The following is a 15818-nucleotide window of genomic DNA, read 5'->3' as shown; positions in this document are numbered from 1 at the left end:
CACGGCTGGATGAATGATTGGTTAGTAAGCCCTAATCGCTAAATCTAGCAAATGAATGAAGAGCTGTAGAATGTAATGGAATATAAACAATCGTTCCTTGCAAACTATGTGATGGAGACCAATGGTGTTGTCTTTGTTTCAATTTAGAATGGATAGCGATCAAAGCCTAGCCTTGTCTCTCTTCCCATTACACCCATCTTACTATTTCCATGGGAGACATCGTGGCCGGCTTTATTCTCTCGTATATTATTTTTACACCATAGTTTTCAGATTGGTGCAGATTAATTTGGAGTATGCTGGTCTATTCTGAATACAAATCAAGCAAACCTGACCTAATCTGGACTAGGTCTACATTGGTCTTGGAATTACAAGGGTTGAATGAAAAGTAATGCCTCCACCTTCATAACTCCTCAGCAGATGGCAGTCCTGGTCTGCGGCAGGTCCTGGCTTGTTCAGTAGACTCTCCTCTTCAATTCCATTTGGTGGGAAGCCTTAGCATTGAACGGTTGTGTTGTTAGAGTGCAAAGTATGGAACCCTGTGCAGACGGTTACATTTGGCGGGAAGCCTTAGCATTGAATGGTTGTGTTGTTAACGTGTGAAGTATGGAACCCAGCGCAGACGGTTCCATTTGGCGGGAAGCCTTAGCATTGAATGGTTGTGTTGTTAGAGTGCAAAGTATGGAACCCTGTGCAGACGGTTCCATTTGGCAGAAAGCCTTAGCATTGAACGGTTGTGTTGTTAAAGTGTGAAGTATGGAACTTTCTGTGCAGATGGTTCCATTTGGCGGAAAGCCTTAGCATTGAACGGTTGTGTTGTTAAAGTGTGACGTATGGAACCGTCTGTGCAGATGGTTCCATTTGGCGGAAAGCCTTAGCATTGAACGGTTGTGTTGTTAAAGTGTGAAGTATAGACTAGCTGTGCAGATGGTTCCATTTGGCGGAAAGCCTTAGCATTGAACGGTTGTGTTGTTAAAGTGTGACGTATGGAACCGTCTGTGCAGATGGTTCCATTTGGCGGAAAGCCTTAGCATTGAACGGTTGTGTTGTTAAAGTGTGAAGTATAGACTAGCTGTGCAGATGGTTCCATTTGGCGGAAAGCCTTAGCATTGAACGGTTGTGTTGTTAAAAGTGTGAAGTATGGAACCCTGCGCAGACGGTCAGTCAATGCGATTTAAGCAACATGCAATCATTGAATTCTTGACAGTAGAAGGTATCACCCCAAAGGAGATTAATCAGAGAATGCAAGCTGTTTATGGGGATTGTGTTGATGTGAGTTCTTGTGTCGTTGGGCGAGTAAGTTTAAAGATGCTGAGGTGGGAACATCTGACTTGCATGACAAAGAGTTGGACGTCCTGTGACAGCAACCACCAAGTTTCACAAGCAAAAGGTTGACAGATTGATTCAGGACAATTGTCATATCACTTAGAAAGAAATGTCAAGCATAATCCGCATTTCACAAGAATGTGTGGTCACATTATTGCTTTGCTTGTCTATCGGAAGATCTGTGCACGATGTGAGACGCCAGTTGTGGAAACAGAGTGTCGACATCTTCGGTAACGGCTTCAGAAAACTTGCTCATCATTGGCAGAAATGTATCCAATTGTCTGGTGATGATGTGGAAAAGTGAATAGTGGTGGTTAAAGAGCACATTTTAAGGATTATTTCTGTGTTTTTGATTTATTAAAATATTCCCATCCAAACCGAAGTAACGAAGGTGGAGGCATTACTTTTCATTCAACCCTCGTAATCCAAATCAATTGCACCACATCATTGAAGACCTTCTATTTGGGCTGGGATTATGTCTGGACAATGCTAGTCTTTCCTGACACTCAAAGTAGGCTTATACTCTCAATTTGTCTTCAACCTACCACCCTCATATTGTCTCATTCAATGGGGATATACACTTCAACCCTGACACTGATGGAAGGAGTGTCCACCCAGATATGTCCTTCAGGAAGTCTTCTTTCAAGATGGGACCAAAAAGGAAAGTTGGTTCTTCAGCAAGGTCAAGGAGAAATAATTCTTGGTCAAGGGGAACATTTCATGATTTGAGTGGCGCATCAAGATCAAAACATTTGCCATACAGATCACAGGAAAGTGGCAGAGCACATTGAAGGTCTCTGGACCAATTTCAGGTATCGCCAGTTAAAAATGGGACCAAGTAGGAGGTGATGGAGGAAGTCTTCATTTTGGAAAGCTACTGTGAACTAGATTAGATAATAGTCAATTAGATGTATGAAGAGTTTGATCTAAGAAGGCTTCCTAGAATGGACAGGTTGTGGAGAACGGGAAAGGACAGGAGATGCCACACTATTTTGCTTCTCTCTTCCCTTAATTCTACAAATCAACACTTTTAATGCAGTTTCTACAGGAAGCTCAGGAGGCCGATGGGTGCTCCGTGCCCATATTGAGACCTCTTCTCTAAAAGACTACTGGGAATTTAAGAAATGTCTCCATCCCATTGCATTCTACCTCTACTTCTTATCTGAAGCCTTTTTCCAAGTGAGGTGGCCAAAACAACACCAACAAACGTCTAGGGGGGAAAAAACCATGTCTGGGATGTAGAGGTCCAGTGGTAGAGGAGGTACCTGGATATCTTCCGCTGTCAAGTGACTTTTCATGTCTTGCTTCCTCTTGGGAGGTGGGGGAGCAGGTTTGTGAGAGGGAGGAAGGTCCATCCTGTAGGAAGAGAGAAGGTCAGCTGGACAAACCACACAACAGAGCAGCCTCCTTGGCATTGTCCTCCATGCGATGACTGATTGAGTTTGAACTAGATGTGTTCAAATGTCTACGTATCTATGAAAAGTCAACTGGTGTAATACGGAAACAGAGGGTTTTAAGAAAATAATTTACATATACCTATATACTCGAGTATAAGCCGACCCGAATACAAGCTGAGGCACCTAATTTTACCACAAAAAAACTGGGAAAACATTGACTCCAGTATAAGCCGAGATACCAATAAGCCTATTGTAAGGAAGTACAAATTTTTGGTTTACAAATGTTATGTTTAATTGTGTGTTTGTGTTTTAGAACGGTAAGTATTGCAGTTGCTGCTCTCAGCACTCAGAGACTGGTTGCCATGGAGAAGAGGGCGGAGCCAACTGCTGTTTTGCTGAAGAAGTGTAGAGTTTAAAAAAGAGAGCCAGTCTGTGCTCTGATGAGGCACAGGGAAGACTGATCCTAAGTTAAGGGGATCAGGGAGACTCAATTGGTCATTTTGAGTCAGTTTAAAATAAGTTTGATGACTTATTTGATATAATCTGTGTCCTAGTAAGGAACAGAGAATCTGTGATAGCAGATCACAGGGGTTACTGTGGTATAAAAGTGGCTGAGGAATAGAGTTTCCTTAAGTAAAAGAAGTAATATTTTAGAGAGTTGATTCATCTTATTCTGGAATTGTAACTGTTATTAAGAATACCTCTTCGAGAGAAACATCATTGTAACCACTAGGCTTTGTGCCTGAATAAACTTGTTCTTGTTTTTCCAACATCGAAGCCTCTGTCATATATATTTTGTCTCTATATTCGTATGGCATTGAATGTTTGCCATGTATGTGTACATTGTGATCCGCTCTGAGTCCCTTTCGGGGTGAGAAGGGTGGAATATAAACAAACACAACAGCAACAAAACTTTATTTATATACCACTCTATCTCCCGTGGGGACTCAGGGCAGTTTACACATGGTAAAGATTCAATACCAACATACAGCATACAGCAGTCCAATAGTAAAACAACAGCTGAAGCATAATAAAATTAAAAACAATGTGTGAATCACTGACACGCCTAGCCATTTTGGCTGCCACGCTGCCACATGCAGATTGATTGGATGACTATGTCTTTTGTGGCCAAATTTGATGTGATTTGGTCCAGTGGTTTTGTTGTTTAGTCCATGGGAATTATGCATATCACATTTATTTATATATATTTATTATTAATTCTTTATTTATTTATTTATTTATTTATTTATTTATTATAATTATTATATCATTCTATTATTATTGTAGTATATTATCATATTATTACTATTAAATTATTATTATATTATTCATTATTCATGACTACATTAAAACTAGAAGAGAGAGAAATCAGCGTGGAAACAGCAAGAGGTACCATAGTTTGTTGTACATGGAAATAATGGTAGTAAATAGTTTTTGATTTATTAAATACAGTTATATATTACAATTATATGTTTTTGTTATTTAAACTATACATATTGCGAAATTATGGTTTTATTCTCAAAGTGACACACCACACAAGTCATGCTAGGGTTTTTGGTGAATTTTGACGCACCATGTGCAAAAGGTTGCCCATCATTGGGCTTTGGCAAGGCACATAATACTCACATGTCATGGTCTGCTTCTGTGCGGCTCTTCTGCTGTCGCCGGTAGACAACAAAGACGATTGTGGCCACGCCAACAATGAGGACGGCCGCGATCACCATGCCCAGGATGCCCAAGATGCCTCCGGCTCCTGCTTGAGGCAGTGGCTTTTCTGCAATGGGAAAAACAGAGACCCTTCAAGCAAGAGCCGCAAGAAGACCCTGTAGAGGCCAAACTTGTTCGGAAAGGAGAGAAACCTTCTCATTATCACATCTCTTTCGCACAAATGTTTCAACGTTGCAATAAAATGAAAAAATTGAAATTATAGACAAAATTATAGATCAAAATCTTGAATCAGGGTGCATAGTGTCAATTTCCACATGAGGAGTGATTCTTATTTAAATCTTGTCTTGAATGGTAATTTTGATTGTTGTGGGTTTGCAATGGTATAGTAAAGGTAAAGGTTTTCCCCTGATGTTAAGTCCAATTGTGACCGACTCTGGGGGTTGGTGCTCATCTCCATTTCTAAGCCGAAGAGCCGGCGTTGTCCATAGACATCTCCAAGGTCATGTGGCCAATGGCATGACTGCATGGAGCACCGTTACCTTCCCGCCGGAACGGTACCTATTGATCTACTCATATTTGCATGTTTTCGAACTGCTAGGTTGGCAGGACCTCAGGCTAACAGCGGGTGCTCATTCTGCTCGCAGGATTTGAACCTGGGACCTTTCGGTTTGCAAGTTCAGCAGCTCAGTGCTTTAACACACTGCGCCACCAGAGTATATATGGTACTAAATCTGGATTGAGGTTGAGCAGAATCATAAAATTAGGATTAATGTACAGAAATGCGGATATTCGTTGCTGGAAATGCAAAGATAAAGAAGGCACATATTTTCATATGTGGTGGTCCTGTGATAAAACAATGGGATTCTGGAAAATGATCCATAAAGAAAGTAAACAAATACTAGTAGTTAACTATACAATGAGTCCCGAATATAAGAAGAGGAATTTAGTATAGATGCAAACAAAGAAAAACTACTTATCTACTTGGCGACAGCAGCCAGAATGGTTTTTGCAAAGGAATGGAAAACAGAAAATTTACCAACTAAAGAGACATGGCTAAATAAAGTCATGGAAATAAAGGACATGGACAAGTTAACATATTTACTAAAGAAGAACAACGTTAAAGGTCTAAAAATGACTGACTGGACATTATTTGAGAAGTACATTAAAGAGTCTTACCAAGTTTAGGATCTTGAACTAAATCACCTGATCTACTAAAAGGAAAAGATGGATTACAGTAGAGTCTCACTTATCCAACACTTGCTTATCCAACGTTCTGGATTATCCAACACATTTTTGTAGTCAATGCTTTCAATACATTGTGATATTTTGGTGCTAAATTCGTAAATACAGAAATTACTACATAGCATTACTGCATATTCAACTACTTTTTCTGTCAAATTTGTTGTATAACATGATGTTTTGGTGCTTAATTTGTAAAATCATAACCTAATTTGATGTTTAATAGGCTTTTCCTTAATCCCTCCTTATTATCCAACATATTTGTTTATCCAAGCTTATGCCGGTCCGTTTATGTTGGATAAGTGAGACTCTACTGTACAATAAAAAGACTTAATAAGAACCCAAGGAAAAGAAGAACGGAAGTCAAAAATATTTTCTTTCTTTCTTTTTCTCTCTCTTTTTTCTTCTTTTTTTCTTTCCTTTTTCCACTATCTGTTTCACCTCTCTTTCCTATAAATTTTTATTTTCATACTTTCACTGTATATTTTAAATAAAACCTTAATAAAAAATTATCAAAAAGCAACTCACAATAACACCCATACAATATACCGTAATTTATAACCTAAAAATAGACCAAAATAGAATTAAACATTAACAGTTAAAGGCCTTAAAACAATTTTTACTAGACATCACTGCACCCCAAAAGAGACCTTGTTGTGGATTGCATTTTCCAGAATCCTTCATGTAGCTCTAGCAGGGGGATACTGGGAGTTGTAGTCCAAAAAAGCCACTTTTCCAAGCTCTGTTGCCAAACAGCAAGGAACTCACTCAAGAGCTGCTTGGATAATGTCCTTGCTCAGCTGAAGAGGTTTTAAGCAAATACACTGCTTTTCCTCTATTTTAATGGATATGTTTTATTCACCTCAAATGGCTTTTAATTCTACGGGTCCTTTTATTCTGTGTGTTTTCACTCCTGTGAGCTTTTATCTCCGTAATTCCCACGGCTGGGAAAGAGGTGGGATGTAAATTAATAACAATAATTTTATTTTTTATTTCATTTGCGGCATTTCAGTTATTACCTCGTGACCCACCGGGGCCTGTTGCGGCAACAACAATAACCAACAACACGATTAAAAAAACATTTTTATTGGATTTTTAAAGGTATAATTACTCCCGCCTCCGAAAGGCAGAAACGAGAAAGGAGAAAAAAAAAGAGAAAAATAAATAAATTTCTTTGAAGTTTGTAGACACAGGTGTTTATTTAGATTATTTCCCGGAGACATGGAATTGAGCAAAAATGGCCCATGTGCCCAGATTCTTGCTAAAAGACTCGTATTGCAAAGCTGGAAAGATATACATTCCCCATCTATTGTTCAACGATCAGAACATCTCACGGCTTTAGCGGCTCAGGAGCGGAGCTTTTATAGACTCCGGCTTCTAGGAAACAGCGTCCTGTTAGTAAATTACAATGCTGTAAGTCTTCCTTACTATATTGCGTCTCATTTTTTCAGGCATTGCGTGGACTGGAATTTAGTTTTGACTGCAGAGCGGTTGCAAATCTTTTCCCCAAACCCTCTTTGGATAAACCAATCTGACTCCTAGTAGCGCAGTGTGTTAAAGCGCTGAGCTGCTGAACTTGCGGATCAAAAGGTTGCAGGTCCGAATCAAGGGAGCGGGGTGAGCTCCCGCTGTTAGCCCCAGCTTCTTACAACTTAGCAATTTGAAAACATGCAAATGTGAGTAGATCAATAGGTACTGCTCTGGCAGGAAGTTAACGGCGCTCCATGCAGTCATGCCGGCCACATGACCTTGGAGGTGTCTATGGACAATGCCGGCTCTTCGGCTTAGAAACGGAATGAGCACCAACCCCCAGAGTCAGACACAACTGGACTTAATGTCAGGGGAAACCTTTACCTTTACCTATATCTGACTCTAACTCCCATGTGGACTTATAGTGGCTCCATGACTTTCATACGGGGTGAGCTCCTGCTGTTAGTCCCAGCTTCTTACAACTTAGCAATTTGAAAACATGCAAATGTGAGTAGATCAATAGGTACTGCTCTGGCAGGAAGATAATGGCGCTCCATGCAGTCATGCTAGCCACATGACCTTGGAGGTGTCTATGGACAATGCCGGCTCTTCGGCTTAGAAACGGAGATGAGCACCAACCCCCAGAGTCAGACACAACTGGACTTAATGTCACGTAAAACCTTTACCTTTACCTATATCTGACTCCAACTCCCATGTTGACTTATGGTGGCTCGGTGACTTTCATAGGGCTTTCTTAGACATGGGATGCTCAGATATGGTTTGGCCAGTTCAATCAAATAGCTGAACACATTATACTGACTTTTTGACAACTCCAAAATGTTGGGGAGATGCACAGCTTCAAGGGGGGATTCACCTCAGAAGATTTAGCTATTGGGATATAGGGCACATCTACAAGGTTGAATGAAAAGTAATACCTCCACCTTCATTACTTGGGTTTGGATGGGAATATTTTAATAAATCAAATGCAGAAATAATCCTTAGAATGTGCTCTTTAACGACCACTATTCACTTTTACACATAATCACCAGACAATTGGATACATGTCTGCCTACGATGAACACGTTTTCTGAAGCCATCATAGAAGAAGTTGACACTCTGTTTCTGCAACCAACGTCTCACAGGACCCATCGTGCACAGATCTTCCGATAGCCAAGCAAAGCAATAATGTGACCCACACGTTCTTGTGAAATGCTGATGATGCTTGAAAATTCTCTCTGATTGATATGACGATCATCCTGAATCAATCTGTCCACCTTTTGCTTGTGAAACTTGGTGGTTGCTGTCACAGGACGTCCAACTCTTTGTTTCTCACGCAAGTCAGATGTTCCCACCTCAACATCTTTAAACTTACTCGCCCAATGACACACCATACTCACATCAACACAATCACCATAAACAGCTTGCATTCTCTGATGAATCTCTTTTGGGGCTACACCTTCTGCTCTCGAGAATTCAATGACTGCACATTGCTTAAGTCACATTGACTATCTGCTCAGGGTTCCATACTTTGCACTTTAACAACACAACCGTTCAATGCTAAGGCTTCGCTGTCTGCGCAGGATTCCATACTTTGCACTTTAACAACACAACCGTTCAATGCTAAGGCTTCCTTGTCTGCGCAGGGTTCCATATTTCGCATTTTAACAACACAACCATTCAATACTAAGGCTTCCCACCAAATGGAACTGTAGAGGAGAGTCTACTGAACAAGCCAGGACCCGCTGCAGGCCAGGACTGCCATCTCTTGACGAGTTACCAGGTGGAGGCATTACTTTTCATTCAACTCTTGTACACTGTAGAAATAATGCAATTTGACTCCACTTTAACTGCCATAGCACAAGTTAAAGGGACTGCAGTGGCATAACGAGTTAAACCCCTGTGCTGCTGAACTGCTGACTTGAAGGTTGGCAGTTTGAATAGGCTGTCTTCGAGGATATTGCCCAGGGGACACCCAGATGTTCTGCCATCCTGTGGGAGGCTTCTCTCATGTCCCCATATGGGAAGCTGGAGCTGACGGATGGGAGCTCACCCCGCTCATCAGATTAGAACTGGCAACCTTCAGATCGGCAACCCAACCTTCAAGCCACATAATAAATGTGAGTCCCCTCGGGTGAGAAGGGCGGGGTATAAATGTTGTAAATAAATAATAAATCCATATTTTTGTCAGATCCGTATTGGGAGAGGCAATGCCCATCCTCCCCCATTTTGCTCTTGTAGCTCCATCGCCATCCATGCTTAATCCTGGAGGGCACCACCAACCCAAAAATACATTCAGATAGGAAAATAATCATAATTAAACACGAGTATAAAACTCCCCTCCTTGCGGCTCTTTACAATTCCGCACAATGCAGCACATTTTCCTTTCTCGCAGATACTCCGAGAACATGATCTTTTTAATCCTGGGAGAAACAGGAAGATGGGCCAGAGGGGATTCAATGGAAATGGGATGGAAACGGTGTCTAGCTGCCCTTCGTGGTGCCAGATTTGGGACAGAGGCCGAGGAATGACCCTCGGATGTGAGGAAGCCTGGCAAATCTCAGGGCATGGAGAGGGGCCCGGCTTGATGGGAACGGGCTTTGAAACCGATGATAAAAGGATTTAATTTGCTCTACCTTCCAAGCTAATTAAAGTTGAAAACCAGCTAATTGGTACTTTGTACTTCCAGCTCCAGTGGTGATGAAAGGGAAAGATAATTGGAGGAGAGGGGAGAGGGGGAAAAAGCGTATGAAAAGGCAAGGTGGGAGCGCAGAGGCCAAAGGGATCCGATCGCCATGGCAAGGAAGGACGAGGCCAACAACAAAGCACAGCCGGGCCTAATATCCCCAAAGCGGGAGGAAGGATACACCAAGGCAGGGGTCCCCAAACTTTTTATATAGGGGGCCAGTTAACGGCCTCGCAGACCGTTGGAGGGCCGGACTATAGTTTTACAAAAACTGTGAACAAATTCCCATACACACTGCACATACCTTATTTTGAAGTAAACAAACAAAACGGGAACAAATACAGCCTCAATGTTAATCATCATCATCATCATATCATCACCATAATAATAATAAAAATAATAAAGAGGGTTGGAAGAGACCCCTTGGGCCATTTAATCCAACCTCCTTCTGCCTTTGTGCTCCAAAATAATAATAATAATAATAATAATAAAACTTTATTTATACCCCGCCACCATCTCCCCAACGGGGACTCGGGGCGGCTTACATGGGGCCATGCCCAAGACAAAACAATAAACCATAACATAATACAATTAAATAATACATTACATAAAATAAACAAAAGCACAAGCAAAGCACCCCTGACAGATGGCCTCCCAGCTTCAATATTATTATTATTAATAATAATACATCACACAGTCCTAAACGCTTGGGAAATGTTTGACTTGTGATTTTGCGAAATGAAATCTAGAATATATATCTTGTTTGCTGTGTTATACTGTGTCTTTGTGTCAACAACAACAACAACAACAACAACAATAATAATACATCACACAGTCCTAAACGCTTGGGAAGTGTTCGACTTGTGATTTTGTGAAATGAAATCTAGAATATATATCTTGTTTGCTGTGTTATACTGTGTCTTTGTGTCAACAACAACAACAACAACAATAATAATACATCACACAGTCCTAAACGCTTGGGAAGTGTTCGACTTGTGATTTTGTGAAATGAAATCTAGAATATATATTTTGTTTGCTGTGTTATACTGTGTCTTTGTGTCATCAACAACAACAACAACAATAATAATACATCACACAGTCCTAAACGCTTGGGAAGTGTTCGACTTGTGATTTTGTGAAATGAAATCTAGAATATATATCTTGTTTGCTGTGTTATACTGTGTCTTTGTGTCAACAACAACAACAACAACAATAATAATACATCACACAGTCCTAAACGTTTGGGAAGTGTTCGACTTGTGATTTTGTGAAATGAAATCTAGAATATATATCTTGTTTGCTGTGTTATACTGTGTCTTTGTGTCATCATCAACAACAACAACAATAATAATACATCACACAGTCCTAAACGCTTGGGAAGTGTTCGACTTGTGATTTTGTGAAATGAAATCTAGAATATATATCTTGTTTGCTGTGTTATACTGTGTCTTTGTGTCAACAACAACAACAACAACAATAATAATACATCACACAGTCCTAAACGCTTGGGAAGTGTTCGACTTGTGATTTTGTGAAATGAAATCTAGAATATATATCTTGTTTGCTGTGTTATACTGTGTCTTTGTGTCAACAACAACAACAACAACAACAATAATAATACATCACACAGTCCTAAATGCTTGGGAAGTGTTCGACTTGTGATTCTGCGAAATGAAATCTAGAATATATATCTTGTTTTCTGTGTTATACTGTGTCTTTGTGTCAACAACAACAACAACAATAATAATACATCACACAGTTAATTGCACTGGCTTGCTCTCCCGCCTGCGCCACAGCCCGGGCCCAAGATCAGTGCCAGGGGTCAGGGTGCGTGTTGGGTGGGTTTCTTCAAACACTATCAATCAATCATGCTCCGGACCAGCACCCTGATGAATTGGTGAATTTCTGCCCTTCACCAATTCCTCTTCAATGTCAGACTGCTGCTCTCATTCTGAGTAGCAGTACAGACTCACAGACATCTGCAGTCTGAAGTTCAAACATTTAATATTTACAAAGATATTTATAAAGCAGCAAAGTCCATCGCTCGAAGCCAGCATTCTTCGGCTCGGCTCAACAGAGATAAGAAGGCACATTCCTTAGTCCGGAGGAAGTTCCGACCTCCAAGGCCGGAAATCATGTCTCATAGGTCACAGCAGGCTGTCAGTCAAACTGGCCTGCTGTTAACTGTTTCATTGCTGAAACACACACTTGCAAAACAGCAGAAACACTTGATTTACACTTTTGTCCCCTTCGGAGTGAGAAGGGGGGGAATATAAATACTATAAATAAATAAATAATACATTTGAATATCTTTTTCCGTGATGGGACGCTGTCTGTGTTTTGTCTATTATTTATTTATTTATTTATTTACAGTATTTATATTCCGCCCTTCTTTCTCACCCCAAAGGGGACTCAGGGCGGATTACAATGAACACATATATGGCAAACATTCAATGCCAACAGACAAACAACATTCAGTTTTAGACAGACACAGAGGCATTGTTAACATCTTTCCAGCTTCACGATTCCGGCCACAGTGGGAGCTGTTGCTTCACCGTCCATTGGTGGCTGTTCTTCCTCTTCTTTTCCTCGTGAGCAGTTTTATGGTGTTGTAGATTAGTTAAATTAGCATCCCGCATAAAGCGTACCTAAATTTTCCCTACTTGACAGATGCAACTGTCTTTCGGGGCTGCTAGGTCAACAGCAAGCCGGAGCTATTTTTTTTTTATGGTCAGAGGCTTAACCCGACCCAGGCTTCGAACTCATGACCTCTCAGTCAGTAGTGATTTATAGCAGCTGGTTATTAGCCAGCTGCGCCACAGCCTGGCCCCGGCCGTCTAATAGAAGTCACGTTCAGGTTTTCCCCTCAATCCTAGAGATAAGGATCAGGAGCGTACTTTTTTCTCCGCCGATGTTTGTGTAGCCTATCTTTCTTCTCCATCACAACAGCACCCCAAAACATCATTCAGTCTCCTACTCCCAGCCTTTCCCCAAGGCCCCCATTGAGCCCCATACGCGTGACTGGTGTCAACCTGAATGCAAGCTGCCAATAGTTATCATCACAATGCCAGGCCATTCTCTCCCCTCCACGTCCTCCTTCCCCTCCTCTTTTCCTCCGGCTGTGTCACTCTCTGTCTCTCTCCCTGTAAACTACATTATCTCATAAATAATATTTCGGCTTTGAGACAGTTCACTTAACCGCTGGGCCTAAGCAGACATCCAGAGCGATGCGATACGGTCCCGTTGACAACATTAGATATTGTAGCAACGAAGGAGATAGCAATGAACCCAGGGCTGCGGGGGATCAGGAGTGTTGGGCGAAGAATTCTCTATGAGTGGGAACTTTGGGAAGATAGATGGAACCCCTAAAGACCCCATGTAAAGTAAGGAGCAAGGAGGGGGTGGATGCCGTCTTCTTGTGAAGCCTTTGCATCACATCAAGATCTTTGAGTAGAAAGACGGACAGACGGAAAGAAGAAAAGGAAGAGTTGGTATTTTTTGCTGCACTTTCAGGTGAAAGGCAGAGGCAGTAACTCCAGATTACAGTCTCAACTAACTTTAAAGGAGCTATCCAAAGTGCTGAACCCCATCTATTCTATCTTGGGTAATTTATAAGAGCAATAAACCCCATAGGTTTGGCCTACAACTCTCAACATTGCAGAGTTCTTCAGGGAGCAAGGCCACTAGCAATGATGGCTGCAAGGTTTTGGGAACTCTAGTCCTGAAAAATAGCATTTATTCTAAGCTCTGCTTCTCATCACAGTTTTGTTGAAGAGTTGGGCAGAAGCAACCCTGATAATAATAAAAATGATGATGATGATGATGATGATGATGATAATAATAATAATAATAATAATAATAATAATAATAAAGATTGAACTTCAAAGACTCTGGCAGAAACCAGTGCAGGTGGTCCCAGTGGTGATCGGCACACTGGGTGCCGTGCCAAAAGATCTCAGCCGACATTTGGAAACAATAGACATTGACAAAATTACGATCTGCCAACTGCAAAAGGCCACCCTGCTGGGATCTGCGCGCATCATCCAAAAATACATCACACAGTCCTAGACACTTGGGAAGTGTTCGACTTGTGATTTTGTGATACGAAATCCAACATATCTATCTTGTTTGCTGTGTCATACAACGTCGTTGTGTCAATAATAATAATAATAATAATAATAATAATAATAATAATGGCAGCATATGTAAAGCAAAGTGAAGGACTTGCTTTGATTGAAGTCAAAAATCAGAAACTCCTCAAAGCACAGCAGACAAAACCCAGTACAAGAAAACCACACTACAAACTAGAGCTGACAGCTGGCACAACAAAAGATTGCATGGAAAGTTTCTTGACAAAATTGAAGGAAAAGCTGACAAGGAGAAGACCTGGCTCTGGCTCACGAATGGGACCCTGAAGAAGGAGACAGAAGGCCTGATCCTTGCAGCCCAGGAGCAAGACATCAGGACAAAGGCAATTAAGGCCAAGATTGAAAAATCAGTTGTTGACCCAAAATGCAGACTGTGCAAGGATACCGACGAAACCATGGATCATATCCTCAGCTGCTGTAAGAAAATCGCACAGACAGACTACAAACAGAGGCACAACTGTGTGGCCCAAATGATTCATTGGAACTTATGCCTCAAGTACCACCTCCCAGCAGTAAATAACTGGTGGGATCACAAACCTGCAAAAGTATTGGAAAAGGAACATGCAAAGATACTGTGGGACTTCTGAATCCAGACTGACAAAGTTCTGGAACACAACACACCGGACCTCACAGTTGTGGGGAGACCCCGCCTTGTTCCCTAGCTCCGCCCTCTGTGTCCCAACAAGCCCCTCAGGAGAGTTATAGATTCTCAGCCCTGTCTTGGGCTCTTGGGAAGAAGAAATATCCCTGATCATTCCTGGTTGGGATTGGAGTCCTGGGACTGTCTCTCTATTCCGTATGGCACTATTGAGTGCAATGAGGCCTTCTTCACTTTCCCTTTTTCTGGGAAAGCCCTCAGCCATTAAGCAGTCACTGCATAGGGGAGAAAATAATCTCTCGCCGGATACAACTTGACCTCCTGCGCCCTTTCCTTGTAATTTCTCTTTGAATACCGTCCTAATTCCATGAACATCAGCAGGACGAGAATGAGCGTAAAGAGAGAAAATGGACTTGGGGACTGAGACATCGCAGCGGGAGGAGAGAGCTGGAGGGGATTAACTCCACCGATCCCTGCCGAAACGGAGTCCAATCCAGGCATGGAAATCCAATCAGGCTCTGCAAAGTGGTTCTTCGCATCAAGGAGTCTCTCAGAGAACAGCGCTACTGACTGCGAGGTGATGGGCCTGTTCCAAATTGTATCCTGAACTAGCGGTACATCTACACCGCAAAATGAATGCAGTTTGGAACCACTTTAATTGCCACGGTTCAATATCAGTCTCATTTCTAGTTTTAGAAGGCTATCAACCTTTCCTGACAAAGAATGACGGTGCCTCACGAAACTGCAACTCCTAGGATTTCATACCATTGAGCCATGCAAACTGAGTTGGAGTGTTATTATCAGTTTGTTTCATTTTTATGTATCATATTGTATTTATTTATTCATGTTGTGAGCCGCCTCGAGATAGGATGGGGTACAAATAAAGTTTGTATTAAAGTGGTGTCGAAACACATTAATTCTACAGTGTAAATGCACTCAAAGGTGCTGAATCTGTTTTTTTGGTTCAGCACCCTGGATAGCTCCACATAAAATCAGGAGTTTTTTTTCTCCACCTCAGGCTGGATCAGTATTTATATTCTGCCCTTGTTTTTCATTGTCTCCTTGTTTTATTTTGTAATGGATATTATTATTTATTGTATTGCTGATTGTGTTGTGATGTGTTGTTCTTTTATATGCTGTTTATATTGTATTGTTTTGGGCATGGCCCCATGTAAGCCGCCCCGAGTCCCCTTTGGGGAGATGGTGGCAGGGTATAAATAAAGTATTATTATTATTATTATTATTATTATTATTATTATTATTATTATTATTATATTCTGCCCTTCTCACTC

General features: G+C 41.3%; 1 protein-coding gene across 5 annotated transcripts in view; it reads right to left on the bottom strand.

Annotated features, from left to right (window-relative positions):
* nectin1 (nectin cell adhesion molecule 1) overlaps positions 1-15818 on the bottom strand; it is a 258697-nt gene that overhangs the window by 40055 nt on the left and 202824 nt on the right. For all 5 annotated transcript variants that reach the window (XR_010000434.1, XM_016994708.2, XM_008113740.2 and 2 more), the window contains 2 exons: positions 4347-4494; positions 2589-2679 (listed from right to left, as the gene is read on the bottom strand). Coding sequence is in view for 4 of the 5 variants with exons in the window: in XM_016994708.2 (XP_016850197.1) it covers positions 2589-2679; positions 4347-4494 (239 nt within the window). In the remaining variant the exon portion in view is untranslated. The remainder of the gene's footprint in view (positions 1-2588; positions 2680-4346; positions 4495-15818) is intronic.

The sequence above is a fragment of the Anolis carolinensis genome, unplaced genomic scaffold (assembly GCF_035594765.1).
Source record: "Anolis carolinensis isolate JA03-04 unplaced genomic scaffold, rAnoCar3.1.pri scaffold_8, whole genome shotgun sequence".
NCBI classification, from domain to species: Eukaryota; Metazoa; Chordata; class Lepidosauria; order Squamata; family Dactyloidae; genus Anolis; species Anolis carolinensis.
The sequence above is the reverse complement of the archived record's forward strand: the minus strand, read 5'-3'. Positions and strand labels throughout refer to the sequence as shown.